The sequence below is a fragment of the Cyclopterus lumpus genome, chromosome 10 (genome assembly GCF_009769545.1).
Source record: "Cyclopterus lumpus isolate fCycLum1 chromosome 10, fCycLum1.pri, whole genome shotgun sequence".
NCBI lineage: Eukaryota > Metazoa > Chordata > Actinopteri > Perciformes > Cyclopteridae > Cyclopterus > Cyclopterus lumpus.
In genome coordinates this window covers 327687-351376 of record NC_046975.1, presented here as the reverse complement: position 1 = coordinate 351376, position 23690 = coordinate 327687, and the positions used below count along the sequence as shown (strand labels likewise).

Here is a 23690-nt window from a genome sequence, read left to right as displayed (position 1 = left end):
ACAAAGCCTGGATTGGTGATGCACCATCATATCTAAAGGAGCTTGTTGTACCATATTGCCCCACTAGAGAGCTGCGCTCACTAAATGCGGTGCTACTCGTGGTTCCTAGAGTCTTAAGAAGTAGGATGGGAGCCAGAGCCTTCAGTTATCAAGCTCCTCTTTTATGGAACCAGCTTCCACTTTCAGTCCGGGAGGCAGACACAGTCACCTCATTCAAGAATAGACTTAAGACTTTCCTCTTTAATAGTGCTTATAGTTAGGGCTGAATCAGGTTTGCCCTGGTCGAGCTCCTAGATATGCTGCTATAGGCTTATAGGCTGCTGGGGGATGTTTTAGGATACACTGAGCACCTATCCCCTCTTCTCTCTCTCCTTATGGATGAATTTACATCTCTCCATTGCACCTTATTAACTCTGTTTCCTTCCCGGAGTCGTTTGACTTCACATCTCATAGGGTCCATTGGACCTGGCGGTGTCTGATGCCTGGTGAGCCAGCCTCCCGCGTTGGCCCTGGTGATGCGCCCCACCCCTCCTCCTCTCTACCTCCTTCTATATCATGGATTGGAGTTCCATCCATAAATTGTCATATTCATGTAATGTGTTTATGTAACTTTGTAATGCTGTTCATTCTGTACACATGACATCTATTGCATCTGTCCATCCGGGGAGAAGGATCCTCCTCTGTTGCTCTCCTGAAGGTTTCTTCCCTTTTTTTCCTGTGAAAGGTTGTTTTTGGGGAGTTTTTCCTGATCCGATGTGAGGTCCTGGGACAGGGATGTCGTATGTGTACAGATTGTAAAGCCCTCTGAGGAAAATTTGTAATTTGAAGGTTTCTTCCCTTTTTCTCCCTGTTAAAGGTTTTTTTTGGTGGGGGGGGCTGATCCAATGTGAGGTCCCGGGACAGAGGATGTCGTATGTGTACAGATTGTAAAGCCCTCTGAGGATAATTTGTAATTTGTGATTTTAGGCTATACAAAATTAATTTAATTTAATTGATGGTCCCTGTGGACAAAAGTGGTAGTGTTTCCAAGCACCAGAGTTCATTGACAACACCTTGACACCTTGACAATGCAATAGGGTCTGACAGTCTGCTCCCCGCAGTCTTGGTTCTCCCAGGCCTCCCTTTCCTCCAGCGGTCTCCAGCAACATGGTGTTGGCTCCTGGGAGGAGACGCTGCTGCCGAGCGCTGAGCTTCTTACGTTTTTGTTCCTTACATGACTCTTTGCTGATTATTTTCACATTTGTTTAGCTGTTTTCTTCAGTCACGATGGCTCACTCATAGTAAATACCTGTTTTACGCTTTAAATGTTAAAAACTTAATGAACTGAATGTGTGACATAACAATATCTTTTTTTTCCAGTATATATTCCAAACAAACATTTAATGAACTGAATGTGTGATATAACAATACTTCACATTATTGCTTTAATAGTTGTTTCTGTCTTGTCCTTAATTGCCATAATATTAAAGCGAAGCTAAGCATTAAAGGAAGGCTGTTTTTTTCTTTGCTTTTGAAATCAATATATTTCATGACATTTTATGGAAAACATTTGTTAAAACATGGACCTTGTTTTTGTAATTTTAGCTACCATTTCTAAGGACAATGATAGTGCTTTTATGATCTACATGAGCAGTCAGAGGGCCTTTAACAAAACCTACATATTGTGAAAACAAATGTTACGTAATTACAATTCTTCAGTACACAGACTGCATCATTGCTTCAGACATTCTAAATTAAACCACGGGTATTTTAAACCATAAGCACTATGGATCATGCCTTTCGATTGTTGCCGCAATATTTATAATGACCATGTTAATAGTTTTGTATTTAGAGTAAAGACACAGTACAGGTGAATGGTGAAGTTGTGGATAGTTTATGTATAACATCATGCACCTGTAACTATGAGTATGATTCTCTTCTCTACTGTAGAAGCGTTGCAAGTTATACTTGAAAATACATAATTCTTAAGTTTCACAGCTTTAAGGACAGCAGAGTTTATTCTGTGTAAGTGTCAGGTCTGAGAGCTTATTTCACATATGGGGCTCCTCCACTGTAATGCCTTGGCATGTACTGATTTATACTACTATCATCAGTACTTAGTACAAAGTATATGGCTGTACTTGCCACCCATCACTTGTTATCATTGTTTTTGGACTATCCTGGTTTAATTCATGTTGAACACATTACAAGACAGTTTGAGAAGAGAAAAGTATTGTGAATAACAAGCAGAACATAAACTGTTTCTGAATACATTTCACAAACTACTGTGACTGGAGTGACTGCTATACAGTAAATATAATATATTTACTAATGGACATGTCTGATTACACTTGTATAAGAACATAAGACTATACTGGTCTAGACTACTCTCTTTGGTTACATCAATGACTGCTGACAGGGTCTTTGGTAGTAATAAGAAAAGAAAGCACTTGTCCACCACCGAATAAGATTCCTGTTCAAAACAACTGGTTGTAGTTGTATGGTCGGAAGCCAGTGAGAGATCAAGTCCTTATGTCTTCACTAGCACTAACCTGTGCAGGTCGGGGTGAATCTGTGGGGCCATTGTGAACATCCATAAGTGTACACTCTCATAGGCAACACAGTTTTACTCCTAACCTGTCAAATACCAACACTTGGTGAGTGGCTCTACGCTTCAAGCTATGATGAGGTTTGGAGTTCAACATGACAATAATATTCATCAAGGCAAAACTCTTAAGGTTTTGAGAATACCTTTGAAATATTTATGGAAAAAGGTTGTACTGTTACAAAATAACCTCATAAAAGATAACACCAACAACAACAGTGCAACAAAAAAAGAGAATTAAATGTGGACTTAAATGTCAGCCGTAAAATACCAACACTTGGTCAGTGGCTTTACGCTTCAAACTATGATGCTCTAGTTACCCCACGAGCATCAGTTGTGGATGTGTGAAGGAAGGCTTTTCTGTTTCTGCTTGTTACATGCCGTTTTTAAGTTTACTAGGCAACTTAAAATAAGTAAAATAAATAATAAATAAAACAATTTGTAATGCTTGTTAACTCACTTGTTTACTTAACTAACAGCGCATTTGTGAGTTAACAAAAGTGAGGTAACATAAGTCAAAGTTGGACTTTGCGCTTGGTCAGTTCCACTGACCGTCTTATACCGACACACTTACATTGGAGTTAGTTGAAAGCCTGGTGTGTTCCGTGCAGGTGCTGAAGGTGCGTTGGTGTGTCGGTATCAGACACCGAGTGGCACTGACCATGTGTTGGAAGTTGTAAGTGAGATTGGTTGTCATCAATCAACAGTTTTTTTACCCGGCTATATACTGTACTTGCCAAAAGCTACGACAATATAGCAAAGAAGCATATTGCATATTTACAAAACTGAGACATCTCCAATGGCCAAGCTGCCCATTGAGTGACTGTTTATCCTGTGTGCTTGTGCTGTACATCTTGATTCACAAGCCCTGAGCACATTTATACATCAATAATTAATCATGATGGTTTCCAATCAATTAATTAATCAGACAGCTCTGGTTAAAGATTCAAATGTAATCAGGTCGTTAGCAAGAAAATTAAGCACCTATTAGCCAACTGTGATCACCATTTAGTCAAAGGGGAACTACTCCGTGACCTGCCTGTGAAATCAATTAAAAAATGTAAAACACATGGTCTGCAAAAAAGGTTAGCTATGATGTAAAGTATATGTGATTTGTGATGAAAAGGCTAAAACATGCAACCTCCATTATATTGTGGAAGATAATCTGATGGACTGGACTGGCTGGTCAGTTAACCAGCCAGTCCAGTTTTGCAGCAACATATTCACTGTTGTGGTTACATAATTAAAGGCATGTTCATAATTACTTAATTTGATTATTTTTACATTCCCTTTCCTAAGTAAAGAGTGCCACTTGACTAAATTGTCACCATCTTCTCCAACTCCTCCTCCACCCTCTCTTCTTCTTCCACCTGTGTCACTTTGCAGTCCCTAATATCTTCCATCTCCACCATATCATCCTTCTCTTGGCTCACCCTTGGTTTAACTTCTGCTCTAGGAGTCTCTTCATTTTGACTTTCACGATGTCCAACACCTGAAACACAAATCTCATCTCCTTTTTCTGATTCAACCCTGAGTTCAGAAGTTGCTCCTTTCTGTTGTTTTATTGAAGTAGAGGATACTTCCTGCTCCATCAGGGTGACAACAGAAAACTCTCTCTTGCTGTCTGGGCTGGCTTTGATGATGGTCACACTGTTTATTCTGCTTCCTATAGGTGAGGAGAGGGACAGTGGACTGGAAGGTGACAGAGGCAAACTGCTCAGTCTGTTTTCAGTGGGAGAGTAAAGGGCAGAACCTTTAGAATGTCCCTCAACTGGTGAAAGTATAACTGTTTTCAGAATCCCTACTCTCGTTATTTCAGTTTTTTCTTCCGTCTTCAGGGTTCTGGCTACTTCTAGCTCTTGTTCCTTTAAAGAAATCATATCCCCTCTGGTCATAGATGCTACAGACACCACACTTCCTGACTTCAAAGTCAGACGAGGTGAACTTCTGAAGGACAGGTTGTGGTCCGCTGTAGAAGAAGAGGGGGTTTGTGGTGAAACTGGCATGGTGTCAAGTTTGGAGCTAGCAGTAAGAGCAGGTAAGAGAATTGGTGCTTGTAATGGACTTGTACTTTTTCTAAATGATGAAGATAGAACAGGGGCCTGGCTAGACATCGCTGTGCCTGATGGGAGTTTGGGGCTTGAGGAAAAGGCTGTTTTTCCAGCCTCTGATGGTGTATTTCTTGAGCTTAGTTTGGGGCTTGGTGTGACCCCCACCAGTGAGATGGGCATTTTTAATGAAGAGGATGAAGATGGGGTCTTGATTGGTAACAAAGATGGAGGAGATGAACCTAAGCTTATTAAAGCTAGGCTTGCACCAAAACCTGATTCCAGATCTGTGCTGAAGCTTGGGTCACGGGGAGTTTCAGTAACTGAACAACCTGGGCTCGAACAGGGTTCAGGTTGACCAATAGGAATGACAGGAGTGAAACCTGGAATGGATACAGGAATTGGGGCAATGGGTGTAGAGGTCTGTAGTGGACCAGGATCATATGCCTCTTCCTTTTTTAACACCTTATCCTCAACAACATTGCCTTGTTTTTCTGTTGTCTTAAATGAATGTTCAGATAAAGCAGGAGATGGAATGGGAAGAGAGCTCGGGGCAGAAGCTACAGAAGTCCCAATGGAAAGTTTGAACATATGGTTGGTACCAGGTTCAGCACTAGGTCTATGTTTAGAGCCATCCTTAAGAGCATGCACCAGATCCTTACTTTGGTAAGAGGGAGAATTAACAGAACCTAAAATGTTAGGCACATGTTGAGGTGAAGCGAGAGTTTGACTCTTTGAGGGCTTGGTTTCAGGTTTGATACCAGGTTTAGTATCACTTCCATTAGCAACTTCAATGTTCTCTGCCTGCAACAGTTCCTCCAGCACTACAGGTTGCTGCTGAATAGCGAATCTAATACCTCCGGTCTCCCTTCCGGTCCCTTCTTTTACTTTAATGCCAACGGGGTCGCTACCCCGCCTTAACCCAAATATGGTTACACTCTTCCTGCGTTTCCCCACGTTCACAGTAGAGCCCTCTGAAGGTGATTGGACATCCTTGAACATGCTTCTTAGATTGTACCCGCCTTCCTTAGGCTCCTCACTGTCCTGGGATTGGTCCAGCTGGTCTCCTGAATTGACCAATGGATTAGGACCTCCGTGGAGCTTCTTATCAGTGTGCGTCACCCGGAACCTGAAAGGTTTTGGTACATTCAGGATTAAATATTTCTGCCACTCTATCCGAACTTACTCTCTCCTTAAGTGGTTGCATTCTTTGCTACCTGCCAACAGAGAAGACAGTCTGCTCTCCTGGTCGTTGTTTAAAGCGGGGGGGTCGACTTTGTCTTCGGCCCTTTTTAGATCGGACCTGGGCACAGAGGTGACAGGAGTTGTGGGCGGAGCCTGAGTGGACTGTGTGGTGATGGGGAGGAACACCACCAACAGACTCCTTACGCAACCTGGACATCAACATTATTATTAGCATTACCATGAACATTATTCTTATTCTTAAAATATAAAGATTTGTGTCCTTGTGACATTACCATGCAGTCATCAGACACACAATGTATAACACTCAAACAGATTGTAGGATGAGCTTACCTGGGGTCATGTTGCGCATGGTTTCCAAACATCTCATTGAAAGCTTCCATGTTAGCTGGAGGAAACAACAGGAAGAACCCATGAAAGAGTCACACTAATTAAGTACTGGTAGATACATACTGATCTCCTCTGATCAGAATAAAATTGCAGGGCAAATGCATTATGTACTGCAGGGTATGTGTATCATTTTTATTCATCACGTTTATCATTCCCAAAACAGGATCTGGATACAGATAACAGCATAGCAGCAATGAAGTAAATAGATGAATGTTGATGACTTTTAATTTGAACTTGAAGTAAATTAAACGATATATAATCCAAACTACTATTCAGCAATTCTTTGGTCACCTTCATTTTCAATAATGCATTTGAGGATCTGCTCCACTGTGTCCTGGTTCTCTTCGTCCTCATCTGAAACACAACAGAACAACAAACAGATTGAACCCTCATCTTTTACATTTTGCAGTCCCTCTAGCCAAACACCATGCCTAAACAGACATGTCTGTCTGCCTGTCGGTAACACTGGTTACAGGGTTGGTTCACTCAACTTCACAGAGAGAGACAAAAGGTTAGAGCTATCCCTCAGTACAATGGAGTATTGTTCAGTGTGGTGAGTATTACTACAAATAGTCCACTCTGAGTATAATGATCAGTACTATCAAATAGATATTATGCCTTTCAGAGAAGTCCAAGTTGTACTATCTTTAACTGTGTAAGCGTATGTGTTTTTGTGTATACAAGTGTGAGAATGTTCATATGTGTGCATATACAGTTTTATGTATCAAAGTGAGTTAATGTTTGACTAAATCAGTTTGTGTGAGAGCACTTGTGATAGAGACTTCAAAGAAGACCACAAAGTGTTGTGAGTGTTCGTGTAGTGAGTGTTGTGGGTGAAAAAAGAGCAGGAGAGAAAGAGAGAGAGAGATAAAGAGGTGGAAAGAAGTACCTTTTACACATGCACTGCAACCCTGAACTTAAACATTAAACAGAAGAGTGCGTGAGAATACAAAAATGTCCAAATGAGTTGGACCGGACAAATGTAAAGCAAGGGAATGGGCGTGTTGAGGACGTGTCTAACCGTAAGAAAACAAACATGCCAGGATGAAGGGTCATTTACACAAAGACGCCAACAAAAATGTAAAACTGGAGATACAACAAGGAACTTTTGTCGGAAAGGGCTGATGCCAATTTCAAATTCAAGTAACGATAAGAGACTTGTTTATGATCCTGCAGTCTACTCAGGTTGTTGAGTGAAAATATAGCTCTTATTTCAATTGTATGGTACAGCTCAACTAAGTTATACTCAACACACTTTTGGTGCCAGGTAGTTTTCTTGATTTCGTTTTCAACTGCATCATCTTCACAATGGCACACACACACAGTGTGTTCTTGTGCTTGGCAACCAAAGAGTCTGCACCTAATCAATTGACCATGCCTGGTTTTGTGGGATGCCACTTTTAAAATATTTTGATCAAGTAAATAAATATGTATGTAGCTATTGTAGGTGGCCTTGCTTTTTAAAAATGGCAGGTTTGTGCAGGATGTCCCCTGTCGTAGTCTGCAGTATTATAGCTCCTTTTAGTATTGGCTCAGCCTGCTTGGTACCTCTACCAAAGTGATACAAATAAAGTACCAGGTAGTTTCCACAACTTTTGTCAATGGAAAACCAAAAAAGGGGAAGCCAGTATTTATGTTATGAATACCGTATTTGTACTTTAGTGCACCCTCACTGTCTAGTAATTACCTATTCCTTTAAACACGCAGACGTTCTGCTATAAATGTGTGGTCTTCAAGTCCTTTGTGACACTACAATACTTATACAGAGCCCACAGACATTATGCAGAGGCTGAATAGCACTCCCCAAGACTAGTAAACTGAATGAAATCTGTTGAGTGTCCCTTTAAGTACTTGTGACCTCCTTGTCTATTCTCAACCCACCGTCTGCGTTTCCTCCAAGCTTCTCCTCCTCCTTTTCATCGTCCATGTCTCCAGTGCGGCAGCGGTAGCCCTTCTTCTTCAACAGGTGGCAGACGAGAAAGCCGAGCAGTCCGGTGAGGAAGAAGAGGAAGACCACCACAAAGATTATGTAGGGTGGGGGATGATCCACCACCCCAGAAGCTTCTAATTCCGTCATAATGTAGGTTTGGTCTGAGTCATGAAGAGAGAAAGATTAGATTTTATCATTTCCAGGTACTTTCAGAGTTTCAACTATTAAATTGAAAACATGTTGAGGTGAGACTGTTTTAATTGATTCTCAGTCCTTTAAGAGGATTTTTAGGATTTAGATAAATAAAATAATGGGAGTTATTTCTCTTCAATTGATACAAAATGTGTCATATGTCTCATATTTTTCTGTATTGGTAGCTGTTGTATTCTCACGTAATACAACGGCTGGTACAACCCACTTACTACAAACACAGAGATATATAAAATGTAAGATTTGTAATAACAAGATAAAAGCTATATTGGTGGAGAAATAATGAATGCCGCTGTTGTCTTTAGGATAAGTTGAGCAGTCGATAGCATTGTTTCTCTTCAATTTTTCACATTTTAAGCTAACTTTTGACAAAAAAGAAATGTATTAGGCGCATATCTAACAATTGGTTTGGAGCGGATAAACTTGGCAATAGCGTAGTTTTCTCAGAACTTCGAGTATAGACAACGCTTTACACATGGGTATCAGCCAGTAAATGGATTAAGAGAGAGGTTGTTGTGAACTGGAAAATGTAACTGGAAAGTTGCTTTGTCCATCTAATTCATGTGCAATAGAAAGATTGAGAATTTGTTTCAATATGGCAAGTAGTAATTGTTCTTTTATGACTTCTAGAATTGGCCATGTTTAATGCTGTCGGGAGACCAATTCAATTCAGTTTATTTTGTATAGACCAAATTTTGTATAGCCCAAAATGACAAATTACAAAGCATATGGGAATATCCAGGAAGACAACTGAGATGACTGATCAAACTAAAATCACCTCAAGCGAATGTAAAAATTGTTATTTTAAATTATACAGTTTCCGTACAGCGTGTGATACTTCAAAATACATGAATGAAAATGTTATGGAGAGTTTTTCTGAGTATAATAAAGAAGATTTAAGCCAGTAGTAACACCTCAGTCAACTGAGACAGAGGCATAGTATGAGTTTAAAAAAACATACAGGCTTCGTGGTTGGTTCAAACCATCATCAAGCCTTCTGTTGCAGACTGGTCAACATCAAGAGTAGGTCTAGGAAACAGAGAAAGGGAGGAAGATAGATCCATATAAAGTGAGCTTTCAGATATTTAAAAGAAAAGAATGTAAGAAAGAGAGGTTCCCGCATGCCCTCCTTCCTGGACCAGCTTCCACTTTCAGTCCGGGAGGCAGACACAGTCACCATATTTAACAGTAGACTTAAGACTTTCCTCTTTAATAGTGCTTATAGTTAGGGCTGAATCAGGTTTGCCCTGGTCCAGCCCCTAGATATGCTGCTATAGGCTTATAGGCTGCTGGGGTATGTTTTAGGACACACTGAGCACCTATCTCCTCTTCTCTCTCTCCTTATGGATGAATTTACATCTCTCGGATAGGAGAATTTTGATGTACTACAGTGGGAAATTAGACAATGTGGAAATAGAACACCCCATGTGTGTCAGACACACTGGGGTGTTTATCAGGCCATAGGGAAGGCACTGATAAACACAGCCCATCTAATGATGGAGCACCAGACTGTTGTACATTCCACACACGGAGTAGTGGCGTTTCTACAGTCAAACGTTTCACACTCTCCGCGGTAAGGCAGGTAATTCTGCAAAGCCTTTTGACTAAGACACACGTACATTTTGAGGCCTCAGCTAAAAACATGGCAACACAGATGGGCAATGGGGACGAGCATGTATGTGCAGAGGCAACGGACCATGAAATTAAGTTGCACCACACCTTGAATGAGCCACTGACTGAACTAGACGACACCTCCTACTGCGATGGACACAGCCATGAGACACTAGACCGAGAGATAGTGGCGTCTTATGCGGTAGTAAGAAGAGCACCTGGGGCTGGGTTATAGTAAGAACAGGCAAAGTTCCACAACCAGCGCCACCACAAACAGCAGAATTAACAGCACTAACAGAAGCATGTAAGACAGCGAAGGGAAACAGAGTGAATGTCTACTCAGATTCAGAATATACCCTACAAGCAGTACACATAGACCTGTGCCATTGGAGACAAAAAGGTTTTGTGACCAGTAATGGTTCCCCAGTGAAACACTTGTTGGACCTTTATCATGCCCTAAAAGAACCCAAACAAGTAGCAGTGATGAAGTGCAAAGGACATCAGACAGGTGCCTCTGAGATAGTGAAGGGGAACAATGCAACAGACCAAGCAGCTAAGAGCACAGCAGGGTACAGACCCAAGAACCAGATGATGCAGGAAACAGAAGAACCAGAGAAGGACAGATTAGACTCAGACCACATCAGAAGATTGCAAGAACAGGCAGCACCAACAGAGAAACAGGCTTGGATGGAAAAGGGGGTGAGAAAAGATGAGGAAGGGATATGGAGAAACCATGAAGGAAAAGTAGTAGCCCTCGCAGGTATGTTGAACATGTTGTGTCAGGCAGCACATAGCAGAGGACATGGTGCAAGTGGTAGGATGATGACATTGCTTTCTCAGAATTGGTGGCATCCATTCATGAAGGAAATAACTAAATACTATGTCCAGACCTGTGAAAGGTGGCTCTGAGAGCAGGGTTAGGAAGCGTTCCCGCCCCAAAGCTCCATTGAAGGAAGTAGTCATAGATTTTACAGACATGGAAATTGGGAACCGCGTTGAAGGGAAAAGGTATTTTCAGAAGCTATCCCCACAAAGTCAGAGAGGGCAGCAGATGTGGTGAAGTGGTTAATAAGGGAACTCATACCTTAATTTGGCATTTCAGAAGTAATAAGATCAGACAATGGCTCTCATTTCTCGAATACAGAACTACAAGAAATAGAGACAACAATTGGCATCGCTCATAAGTTTGGAGCAGTATATCATCCAGCGTCTCATGGACTGCTAGAAAGGGCAAATAGGACCATAAAAGAGGGACTAGGGAAAGTATGCGCAGACACTAAGTTGAACTGGGTTGAGGCTCTCCCAATAGTACTGTATGAAATTAGGTCAAGTCCAAACTCTAAGTTAGAAACAAGTCAACAAGTACTTACGGGTAGGAAAATGCCACGTCCACTGACCTCTACCTTACCGACCACAGTGAGTCAGTTGCAACACCAGCATATTGAAATATCAGATTACATGAGGAGGTTAAACAACACTGTCATGAGTATCTCTCAACAGGTGACGGAGATCCTGTTCAAAGGAAAAGAAGGGGAGGGTGCTCCTGTGGAAGTGGATGACTGGGTACTGAGGAAAGTAGCCAGATTCAACTGGACGGCTCCCCGCTGGGAAGGACCGTATAAGGTTGCGGAGGTAACCTTCCACTGTGTAAAGGTGTGGTTGAAAGAAGATAAAATAAGTAATTGGATACACAAGACGCATTGTGCTCGAGCTCTGACCAACAAAATGAACACACCCATGTGCCATCCTCTTTGTTTACCTTTTTTTGTAGGTCTCCTCAGGAAAGTCTGGAGAAATGCAAATGTACTGAAGTATTCATAAAGGGCTCAAAATGTCTGCGAGAGAGCACTCAAACACAGTGGGACAGAACTAAAAGCTCTGTCCTATTTGTATTCACCCCAATTCAAGCCCTTACAGTCTCTCACACTCAACCATTTATCAGGTGCTGTCAGATAAGTCCTTGAGGTTCAGGGTTAGGGGGGACATTGGAGAAGAAGATTGATACAACCAATTAAAGGAGGTCTATCTCTCTCTGTCCCCCGTGCAACAGGTTCACCAGTTTAGTTTGTGTGCAGCTAAGAGGAAGACAAGCCTAAGCCGAATGACAGAAACAAAAGTGTAAATTTAATTTCCATGTCTGACTGGCTCCCAAACACAATCACACAGCCGTGTCCGAGCCTCATGTGGTCAAGGCTAGATTATAAACCAGTCCAACAGGAGTCTGCATCCGTCAGTGTCAGTGTGCCACTTGGTTTGTGACAGTTTGATTAAATGCAAATGTGTTTAAGAATGTACACATATGGAATTTATCAAGTGAAAAGATAATGTTTTATTATTACCTCACTTTATTAAGTGAGGTAATAATTTAATAACTTAATAATTTAATAACTTTTTTGACACAAAGTCCAGCTTTGTGTCAAAATGTAATTTTAAGTCCTCTTGATTAAACAATGCATATTCCGAAGTAAATTCAATTGTAAAAAAAAAAGATCCAGGTATTGCCTCAGCAACTTAGTATTCACTTCTATCTGGGCAAAACACTGTACAACACATTAAACCCCAAAAAAGAAGGCCAGTAGTCTGCTTAACGAAAGAAAGGTGAACAGACATCAACAGCTACCATAATGTGCATGACGTGCACACTGTATAGTCCAATATCTTGTTGTGATGTACGTACTTTAAAGACTTTTTTTAAATATGCAATTTGTGTAATTTTGCTACAGCTATAAACTCCTTAAAATGCACAGGCCTTGCAAAATACAGATACCTTGTAGCATCTGTGTTTATGTCTGATAGCTGGCAAATAGATAGTTCTTACCAAGTTCCTGCCAGTCAACGGTGGACACATCCGAACATGTGAAAGTCAATGTGGGATGGCAAAGAAAACACAGAAAACAAGCTGTTGAGATTTGGTTGATAAACAATGTAAACATGTGTGCATTGGATAAGAAGCTAAAACCAGCAGACAGTGTGCCCCCCTGTACAGGGGGGGGGGGGGGGGGGGGGGGGGGGTGTATACGACACATAACAGAATATACATGCATACACACAGTGTAGAGACTTTGAGTTTACATATAGCAGCTTATCAGTGTTGCCCTCCCGCTGGCTTATCAGTGTCCAATAACGCCCCTCTCTCTCACACACACACACACACACACACACACACACACACACACACACATTTATCAGCATTTTCTCCCTCAGAAATGTTTTAGGGTGGTTAAGCATTGATAGTAGGCCTACATACTCTATCATTAGCACTCACCACAAAACAACTCATTTTACGTCACCGTTTTTGTGAAATCTAAATAAATGTTGTAATTCACAGCAAGTGACACAAAGTGGTATACTGATGATTAATACATTAAATCCAATGCTCAGCTCCATTTATTCACAGTACAGTTGGTCTGTAGCAACTAACATATTATTTCACATGGTACTGTACACAAAAATACATATTTTTGCTCTTACCTGTTATCAATCTAGATTGTTTTGGTGCGAGTTGCATAGTTTTGGAGATACCTGTCAAGAAAACAGAAGACAAAGCAACAATGACTGAGACCATGCAGACAACGGTCCATACAGAGCCATGCTCTCGCTGTACAGCTACCAGAGACAGCCATTTCCCGCACAAAATTAACATGTCCAAGATAAGAGCTTCAATTTCAATTAAATTCAGTTTATATAGACCAAAATCACAAATGAAAAATGTGCCTCAGTGGGCTTTCCACTGGCCATTGTCCAGGCTGTCCAGACCATGGCCATGGGACAACCACAGCACGGTTTACGGAGGTCCAGGCCAAGACAGATGAGGCAGAAGAAGAGGCAGAGGATAAGGTCGCGGATTACGCGGCCCACCAATAGGCAGAGACGAGCCCTACCTCTGCCACCAGAGAGGCCATTGGGCTGCCGAGTGTCCACAGAGGGGTGACTGACACTCCCGAGGAGCACAAAGACGGCAGATGTCTGACGGAACCCACAAAGAGGGGGCATACCGAGAGAGAGGGAGGCATCCTCCTGCAGCCAAAAATGGAAGTGAGGTTACATACATACACAGCATATGTAATAAAGAAAAGCTTGCACCACTAACCGCACCACACACACATACACACATAGCTGAACAGCTGAAACTGATACAGGATGCAATCAGACATTTAGAACAGTTGCAGGAACATCTACAAAATAACCACTGAGCGTTTTAGAAGATTACCAGAAACTATTTTGATAGTAGTTGGATTTTAAATTGTTTTCCTTCTAGATTCAGTAGCCACACACTCAGTTGTAGGAACAAAATATTTGCCTCTCCCTAAACTTAGTGGACAATATCTCTATTCTGTTGGAACCTGTTTAAATTTCTTTCTGTTTGTACAATTACAAATAATAGACTTTGTCAACATGTTGCCTGTATTAGGTACGTTTTCATTTACAGCAGTTGTCCAGTTTTTTTCCTTAAAGTGTAGCCTAACAATATTTGGCAACACTTCATTCAACTGATTATTAATAAAGTTTACATAAATTGAACATCTTGGGTACATTTTTTTGAAATAATCAAATTCAGCAATTTTATCTGGGAAGATCCATCCATCCATTCATTATCACCCGCTTATCCGGGGTCGGGTCGCGGTGGCAGCAGGTTCAGCAGGCCGACCCAGGCTTCCCTCTCACCCGCAACACTTTCCAGCTCATTCTGGGGGATCCCGAGGCGTTCCAAGGCCAGCCGGGAGATATAATCCCTCCAGCGTGTCCTCGGTCTTCCCCGGGGCCTCCTACCAGTTGGACATGCCCGGAAAACCTCTAATGGGCAGGAGGCATCCTAACTAGATGCCCGAACCACCTCAGCTGACTCCTTTCGACACAAAGGAGCAGCGACTCGACTCCAAGCTCCCCCCTGATGTCCGAGCTCCTTACCCTATCTCTAAGGCTGAGCCCGGCCACCCTAAGGAGGAAGCTCATTTTGGCCGCTTGTATCCGAGATCTCGTCCTTTCGGTCACGACCCAGAGTTCGTGACCATAGGTGAGGGTTGGAACGTAGACCGACCAGTAAATGGACGGCTCAGCTCCCTCTTCACCAAGACGGACCGGTACAGCGCCTGTTTTACTGCTGCAGCCGCACCGATCCACCTGTCGATCTCCCGCTCCGGGGGACATGTTGGCCGGGTTTAGGAGTTCCTCAAAGTGCTCTTTCCACCGCCCGACGATGTCCCCAGTCCGGGTCAGCAGTTCCCCCCCCCCCTGCTGAGAACAGCCTGGGGTAGACCCTGCTTTCCCTTCCTGAGCCGTGGGATGGTTTGCCAGAACTTCCTTGAGGCCAACCGAAAGTCCTTCTCCATGGCCTCCCCGAACTCCTCCCATGCCCGAGTTTTAGCGTCCGCAACCATCGCAGCTGCAGCCCTTCTGGCCCACCGGTACCCGTCAGCTGCTTCAGGAGACCCCTGGGCCAGCCAGGCCCGAAAGGCCTCCTTCTTCAGTTTGACAGCTTCCCTCACCCCCGGTGTCCACCACCGGGTTCTCGGGTTGCCGCCACGACAGGCACCGATGACCTTCCGGCCACAGCCCCGAGCAGCCGCGTCCACAATAGAGGCTTTGAACAAGGTCCACTCGGATTCCATGTCCCAAGCCTCCCTCGGGATTTGTGAGAAGTTCTTCCAGAGGTGGGAGTTGAAGACCTCCCGGACAGGATCCTCTGCCAGACGTTCCCAGTTCACCCTCACTACACGTTTGGGCTTGCCAGGTCTTTCTAGCCGACTCCCCCGCCATCTGATCCAACTCACCACCAGGTGGTGATCAGTTGACAGCTCTGCTCCTCTCTTCACCCGAGTGTCCAAGACATACGGCCGCAGATCAGATGATACGATTACAAAGTCGATCATTGATCTCCGGCCTAAGGTGTTCTGGTACCAGGTACACTTATGAGCCACCTTATGTTCGAACATGGTGTTCGTTATGGACAAACTGTGGCTAGCACAGAAGTCCAACAACAAAACACCATTCGGGTTCAGATCGGGCAAGCCGTTCCTCCCAATCACGCCCCACCAGGTTTCTCTGTCATTGCCCAGGTGAGCGTTGAAGTCTCCCAGGAGAACTATGGAGTCGGCAGGCGGCGCCCTTTCCAGGACCCCTCCCACCGACTCCAAGAAGGCCGGATACTCCGAAATGCTATTCGGTGCATAAGCACAAACAACAGTCAGAGCCTTACTCCCCGCAACCCGTAGGCGCAAGGAGGCGACCCTCTCGTTCCCCGGGGAAAACTCCAACACAGCGGCGCTCAGCCGGGGGCTCGTGAGTATCCCCACTCCCGCCCGGCGCCTCTCACCCTGGGCAACTCCAGAAAGTCCAACCCTTCTCCAGGAGCTTGGTTCCAGAGCCCATGCTGTGTGTGGAGTTGAGCCCAACTATATCTAACTGGTACCGCTCCACCTCCTGCACCAGCTCCGGCTCTTTCCGCGCTAGTGAGGTGACGTCCCACGTCCCTAGAGCTAGTCTATGCCGCCGGCGATCGGCCTGCCCAGGTCTCCCACCTGGCCCGCCACCCGGTCTACATAGCACCCGACCCCGATAATTCTGCCTGTGGGTGGTGGGTCCACAGGGTGACTGCTGCTCCATGGTGTTTTTTCGGGCTGAGCCCGACCGGGCCCCATGGGCGAAAGCCCGGCCACCAGACGCTCGCCGACGAGCTCCCCTCCTGGGTCTGGCTCCGGGAGGGTTCCCCGGTTTCCCTTGTCCGGGCAAGGTAGCTTCAGTCCGTGGGCTGCTATTCATCAGGGTTTATTGAACCGCTCTTAGTCTGGGCTCTCCCCCGAGACCTGTTTGCCTTGGGAGACCCTACCAGGGGCTGATGCCCTGGACAACATAGCTCCCAGGATCATTGGGCCACTGGGAAGATTAAAATCTAAATCCAAATCTTCAGGATCAGCAATCTTTGGATCTGCTTCTACACATTTTCCAGTTACATGTTACTTACTTGCAAATCAATGTTGGAACAGATATGTCAGAAATGTAACTGTCAGAAATCTGCTTTCCCACTATGCTGAAGTTATGTCTCACAGAAATGTAAAGTCTTTGTTGCACTGTAGACCTGTATATATTTGTTTATATTTGGTCATAGACTGTACTGATTATTTTAATTAATCACCGGAACACACGCTTATTCATCAACTTTCAATAATCGTCTCAAAGGAATATCTTGTCTGGAGTGTATTCTAAACAATGGCCCAGGCGGACACAACTTTTATGAACCAGCGTAATTATATCGTTATACAATGTTCAACCTAACAAAATCACTTATTGTTATATTCAATTGATGACCATGGATGTGAAAGAATAGAGGAAACGCATGCCCAGTCTCTCTACCTGACACACACTTGCAGCTTAAAGAGGCACAGAGCTGAAAGAAGCCGAGAGATGACTCAGCATCATCATCATGACCTTGACGTGTGTGTGTGTGTGTGTGTGTGTGTGTGTGTGTGTGTGTGTGTGTGTGCAGTGCTTTACGGCTGCATTGCGTTGCTTAGCAGTGAAGGAGGGAATGTTGGTGTGCTTGTATGTGTGTGTGTGTGTGTGTGTGTGTGTGTGTGTCATTACGTCAGAGAAGTGACATCACAGGGATCTAAAATAGTGTGTACGCATGTGGACAGAGGACAGAGGGTGGGGTTGCTGCACCTTTTTTGAACACCATTGACTGTGGTGGTGCAGCAAAGCCATACAGTGAATGTGAATGGTCAAATTGAAAAGTTGATTCAAAGTGAATGAATGTTCCATCACACCTTTCTCTTCATGTGTTAAGATCAAAATGTTAAAAGGGTAACATTATAAACTTAACATGAGTAGTCATGTCTACTTATACAGCCCAATATCACAAATCATAAATTTGGTTCAATGGGGTTTTAACCTGATTTTTTTTACTGCAGAGTTATTGGGTGTTATTAAATGTCAGATGTTTAATGGCGGCACGTGGTGCCGTTACTAGCACTATTGCCACCCTGTGAAAGGCTTCTGGCTTTGCATGTTCTTAACATGTCAGTGTGGAGTTCACAATGGACTCCCTTGGGTGATGGACATCTTTGACTCTACCCTGTTTGAAAGGACATGAGATGTTCAGTACATGTTGGAATGAGTCAACTCTACAGAGTGAGTAACTACACTGAATTACCACTGTCACTAACTGAATTTGCTCTCACTGACAGTTACTTTCTCATTAATAGCTTATTAAAAGACCACAGAAACATTAATGCTGTGATAATTCTGTGAACGGTCCTGCTGCAGTGCAGTGCAGTTTTTGGGAAGTTTTTTCTGAACCGATGTGAGGGTCCCGGGATGTCGTATGGGTACAGGCCTAGTTTGGTATTGAACTGAATGTGACAGCTTGAACCAGTCAACTCCATAATCCATGTGACTTTATTATTGTTATTATGCTGTTTATTTAGTCCTCAGTTGCATGAGAAAGGCACAGTACAAATCAGACAAATGGGAGGCGACCTTTGTTTCATCACTTCCTGTATGTTTAAGGAAGGCTGCTGCATTAACTGCAAACAGAAGATTCCATTGTAGGCCTATTTGTTTTCTTTCCTTGCCTTCTGCTCAATGCATGCAAGTGGAATATCCTCCAGACAGCAAGGATATAGCCTCCACAGCCATGATCAAATAGGAATAAGCAGGTACAATGAATAAATGTATTCCTACTCTATAATAAATAGGCTAGTAATTATGTATTCAGTTGTAATGGTCAAATAAATTCATAGCGCAAACCGAAAAAATGTACCCAATCAAATGGGGTTAAGAACATCATCCTCAAATGTGCACACAAACTGCAAATGTGAATAAATAAATACATACAAAAATAGAATATGTAAAGATGCCCCTAATTGCACAGGATACGGGACAGCGATCACCTCCTCAGTCACATCGATTCACTGCATCCTCCTCCTCCTCATCATCATCGTCCTCCCTCCCTGTCAATAATAGCAGGACCAGCGTCATCTCCATCTCCACCGGCACACTGCCATCTCACCCAAAGGAAAGCGGTCCAACACTGAGCACACAGCGAGCCCTGAAGGTGACATAGGCTACTGAATGAGTCAGTAAGCTAGACTTAGACAACTGGTCCCGAGACACCACAAAACAGAGATATCTAGCCAGGATACTGCACCTTCAGTCAGACAGGCTCCGGTGTTCAGGCTGCTGAGACGCGGTCCCATGGCTGGAGCCGACTCTGCGTCCTCTGCTCGGAGCAAGAGGATGGGGCTGTCTGCTGAGGGGGCAGAATGGCAGGAGGCTGGGAGGCATCTGTCTGTCTGCTCCACGGGTACTCATGCTGCACACTGAGAGTCAGCTGAGCTCCACGCAGTTTCACATGGACTGAACTATGCGACCAAATAACCGATTTTATTTATAGGTTTCACCCTCCACCCATATATGTTCGCAGACCATAACGTATTTTACGATGTAACGATAACAAATATTGATTATAGGCCTACATATAGTGAAAAATAACCATTGCTTTTCTGATGATCAGCTAAATGAAATGACTAATTGATTTTAGAAAAATATAACCAGAGCCTCACTGAATTCCTCCCAGGGTACAACATTTCCCCCCACATATTAATTTCATTCAATTACATTACAAAATAAAATATTCCCATTTTCTGCTGTTTTAGACCGAATTAAATATGTTATGTCTTGCTTTCATCAATTTGAAGATCGGTCCCAGCAGGAACATACATTGAAAAACACTAAGACAAAATTAACTAACGAGGGGTAATATATCCTTAATTCTTACATGATATCGATAATGAGTAGTACATTTGAATGTTGACAGTTATTGAAGGCCGAACATTTCGGCTATGATATACTTATATCATACTGAAAAGCGTTCGTTATAATCTGTCGCCACTGTGTGTCTATAGCTCACTGTGTGATGGTGACAGATTGTTTTATGACGTGCTTTATGAAGAGACAGGATTATCATTATTACTTTAGTTCTAATTATTTTCATAATCATTATTAGGATTAATTTCTCATCATCTGCCTTGCTTGATACAAAACAGGTATGTAATCATTGGCAAATAGTTTTTAAATAATGTTAGTATTTTGAAAAATCGAACCGGATGTGTTTCAAGTTCCGCCACTGGTAGCTCACTAGCTAGTTTGTTATTGCTTCCGCAACAGCTGCTACATTATCTGTTTCTCGTTCTGTCGACTTTGACTATTCTGCGAGCAGCCTTCGCCGGTAACCGGCGCTGAGCCGTGGCTAACACGTGACTAGGGAGCTGGACCTAAAAGAGCATTGACGTTTATGTGCGAGTTGGATTCGCAACCTCACCCACTATACTAACTAGCTTGATCTGTTAGGCTAACGCTAAGCTCAATAGACGCCCCCTGTGGTCTACACACAGCCTATGAAGTGCTGCTAACTTAGCACACCCAACCAAGCTAGCAGTACCTAACAACGTTACCACTTCACACGAAGTAATGCAACCGAGGTATGTTCTTGTTTATTGTAACGTCATCCAACGTAGTTACTTCATCAGTGCCAGTAGCGTTAGCAGAGTTAGGTTATCTCACTTCCGCTTTCGTCTTAACGATTATGTATTTACTTTGATAGCAAATCATTTTTTCATCCGCGTCTTCAATTTACATTACAATAAACGTGTCTATAAATGAGTTTTCCTCGTCAACAGTCGAGCTTTAGTCTGTCTGAAGTAACGTAAAACAACCTAACGTTGTTTTACGTTACTTCGCGTTAGCTGCAAGTCTTGTGACCTGCAGGTTGATGTCCATGAAGGCTGTCTGTTTAAGCTTCGTGCTTCGATGAGGATTGCATATGCAATTCCGTTACAATACCCCGCACGCAATAACACATGTTGTCAATAAATGTTATATAGTCGAACTTCTTGTTCAGTTTGGCTGCAAAATGTATAAACAGAAAATGAATAGAAGATTGATATAAAAGCATTATTTTTTAACCTTGCTGTACTCTGGTATTTGGTAAAAGAATCCAAGGAAATGTGTTTTCCTGAAAGATGTTTCTGTTGCAGTGATGTTGCTCTGTCCCGTGCAGGTGTATCCACTGTTAAACCAACATGATGGCAGGTTCCCAGTGGGAGCTTCCTCCAGAGCTTTGTTGTCGGCCCATGGCCTTTGTTGCTCTAACTGGTCTGGATGTAGTGTACAATGCCGTGCATCGGGCCATTTGGGATGCCTTCTGCGCCAACCGGCGAGCAGACAGAGTTCCTATCTCTTTCAAAGTCCTTCCAGGAGACCATGAATACCCCAAATGTCGCACAAAGGTAAGCAATGGCTAGAGTGATCTAGAAGTCAATCAACAATCAAGACCGTATGATATCCCATCAAACCCAAACTATGACAAGAAATTGGAATACAGTTTCAGTTTTATTTTGCTCACTTGCAAATTACTGCATCAGTTCTAAAATGTGGGAACACATCAAATCACATAAAGAGTTGTGAAGGCTTTATGTGAGATCAGTGTTGCAGTCAATGGAGTATGTATACCTTTTTTTTTTTTTTAAAGCAGTGTATCCCCTCTGTTTTCCTGTCTAGCGAACATCCTATGAGTGGTACATCCCCAAAGGCATCCTGAAAACAGGTTGGATGAATAAACATCTGAACCTGGTACCAGCTCTGGTTGTTCTATTCTACGAACTGGACTGGGACGACCCACAGTGGAAAGAGAAACAATCTGAATGTGCAACTAAAGTAGAGATTGTCAGGTGGGAGAAACACAACACTTCTTTATTCTACACAAGAAACAAAACACATTATACTACACAATAAACAGAACACTTTCTGCTACACAAGAAACAACACTTCTTTATGCTACACAAGAAACACAACACATTATACTACACAAGAAACAGAACACTTTCTGCTACACAAGAAACAACACTTCTTTATGCTACACAAGAAACACAACACATTATACTACACAAGAAACAGAACACTTTCTGCTACACAAGAAACAACACTTCTCTATGCTACACAAGAAACACAACACTTCTTTATGCTACACAAGAAACACAACACATTATGCTACACAAGAAACACAACACATTATGCTACACAAGAAACACAACACTTTATGCTACACAAGAAACACAACACTTTATGCTACACAAGAAACACAACACATTATGCTACACAAGAAACACAACACTTTATGCTACACAAGAAACACAACACTTCTTTATGCTACACAAGAAACACAACACTTCTTTATGCTATTCAAGAAACACAACACTTCTCTATGCTACACAAGAAACACAACACTTTATGCTACACAAGAAACACAACACTTTATGCTACACAAGAAACACAACACTTCTTTATGCTACACAAGAAACACAACACATTATGCTACACAAGAAACACAACACTTCTTTATGCTACACAAGAAACACAACACTTCTTTATGCTATTCAAGAAACACAACACTTCTCTATGCTACACAAGAAACACAACACATTATGCTACACAAGAAACACAACACATTATGCTACACAAGAAACACAACACATTATGCTACACAAGAAACACAACACATTATGCTACACAAGAAACACAACACTTTATGCTACACAAGAAACACAACACTTTATGCTACACAAGAAACACAACACTTTATGCTACACAAGAAACACAACACTTCTTTATGCTATTCAAGAAACACAACACTTCTCTATGCTACACAAGAAACACAACACTTTATGCTACACAAGAAACACAACACATTATACTACACAAGAAACAGAACACTTTCTGCTACACAAGAAACAACACTTCTTTATGCTACACAAGAAACACAACACATTATACTACACAAGAAACAGAACACTTTCTGCTACACAAGAAACAACACTTCTTTATGCTACACAAGAAACACAACACATTATACTACACAAGAAACAGAACACTTTCTGCTACACAAGAAACAACACTTCTCTATGCTACACAAGAAACACAACACTTCTTTATGCTATTCAAGAAACACAACACTTCTCTATGCTACACAAGAAACACAACACATTATGCTACACAAGAAACACAACACATTATGCTACACAAGAAACACAACACTTTATGCTACACAAGAAACACAACACTTTATGCTACACAAGAAACACAACACATTATGCTACACAAGAAACACAACACTTTATGCTACACAAGAAACACAACACTTCTTTATGCTACACAAGAAACACAACACTTCTTTATGCTACACAAGAAACACAACACTTCTTTATGCTATTCAAGAAACACAACACTTCTCTATGCTACACAAGAAACACAACACTTTATGCTACACAAGAAACACAACACTTTATGCTACACAAGAAACACAACACTTCTTTATGCTACACAAGAAACACAACACATTATGCTACACAAGAAACACAACACTTCTTTATGCTACACAAGAAACACAACACTTCTTTATGCTATTCAAGAAACACAACACTTCTCTATGCTACACAAGAAACACAACACATTATGCTACACAAGAAACACAACACATTATGCTACACAAGAAACACAACACATTATGCTACACAAGAAACACAACACATTATGCTACACAAGAAACACAACACATTATGCTACACAAGAAACACAACACTTTATGCTACACAAGAAACACAACACTTTATGCTACACAAGAAACACAACACTTTATGCTACACAAGAAACACAACACTTC

At 42.5% G+C, this 23690-nt stretch overlaps 2 protein-coding genes across 13 annotated transcripts in view; one reads left to right on the top strand and one right to left on the bottom strand.

The window, feature by feature from the left end:
- Nucleotides 1-1854: 1854 nt before the first annotated feature.
- On the bottom strand, nt 1855-19307 carry rell2 (RELT like 2). 11 transcript variants are annotated; one of them, XM_034543155.1, is made up of 8 exons: nt 13858-13924; nt 13448-13498; nt 12795-12801; nt 8107-8316; nt 6517-6579; nt 6169-6223; nt 5850-6026; nt 1855-5761 (listed from the first exon to the last, which is right to left on the bottom strand). In XM_034543155.1, exons 4-8 carry the CDS (start codon nt 8300-8302, stop codon nt 3901-3903), a joined length of 2352 nt encoding a protein of 783 aa, XP_034399046.1. In that variant the 5' UTR covers nt 8303-8316; nt 12795-12801; nt 13448-13498; nt 13858-13924; the 3' UTR covers nt 1855-3900. The 11 variants fall into 11 exon arrangements, with proteins under 11 accessions (XP_034399046.1, XP_034399048.1, XP_034399042.1 ...); XM_034543157.1 differs by lacking the exon at nt 13858-13924 and adding an exon at nt 13712-13774; XM_034543151.1 differs by lacking the exons at nt 12795-12801; nt 13858-13924 and adding an exon at nt 19122-19307.
- Nucleotides 19308-20085: 778 nt separating this feature from the next.
- trappc11 (trafficking protein particle complex 11) overlaps nt 20086-23690 on the top strand; it is a 29592-nt gene continuing 25987 nt past the window's right edge. For both annotated transcript variants that reach the window (XM_034543203.1, XM_034543202.1), the window contains exons 1-3: nt 20086-20454; nt 21033-21261; nt 21533-21702. In XM_034543203.1, the coding sequence (XP_034399094.1) occupies nt 21055-21261; nt 21533-21702 (377 nt within the window). In that variant the 5' untranslated portion in view covers nt 20086-20454; nt 21033-21054. The remainder of the gene's footprint in view (nt 20455-21032; nt 21262-21532; nt 21703-23690) is intronic.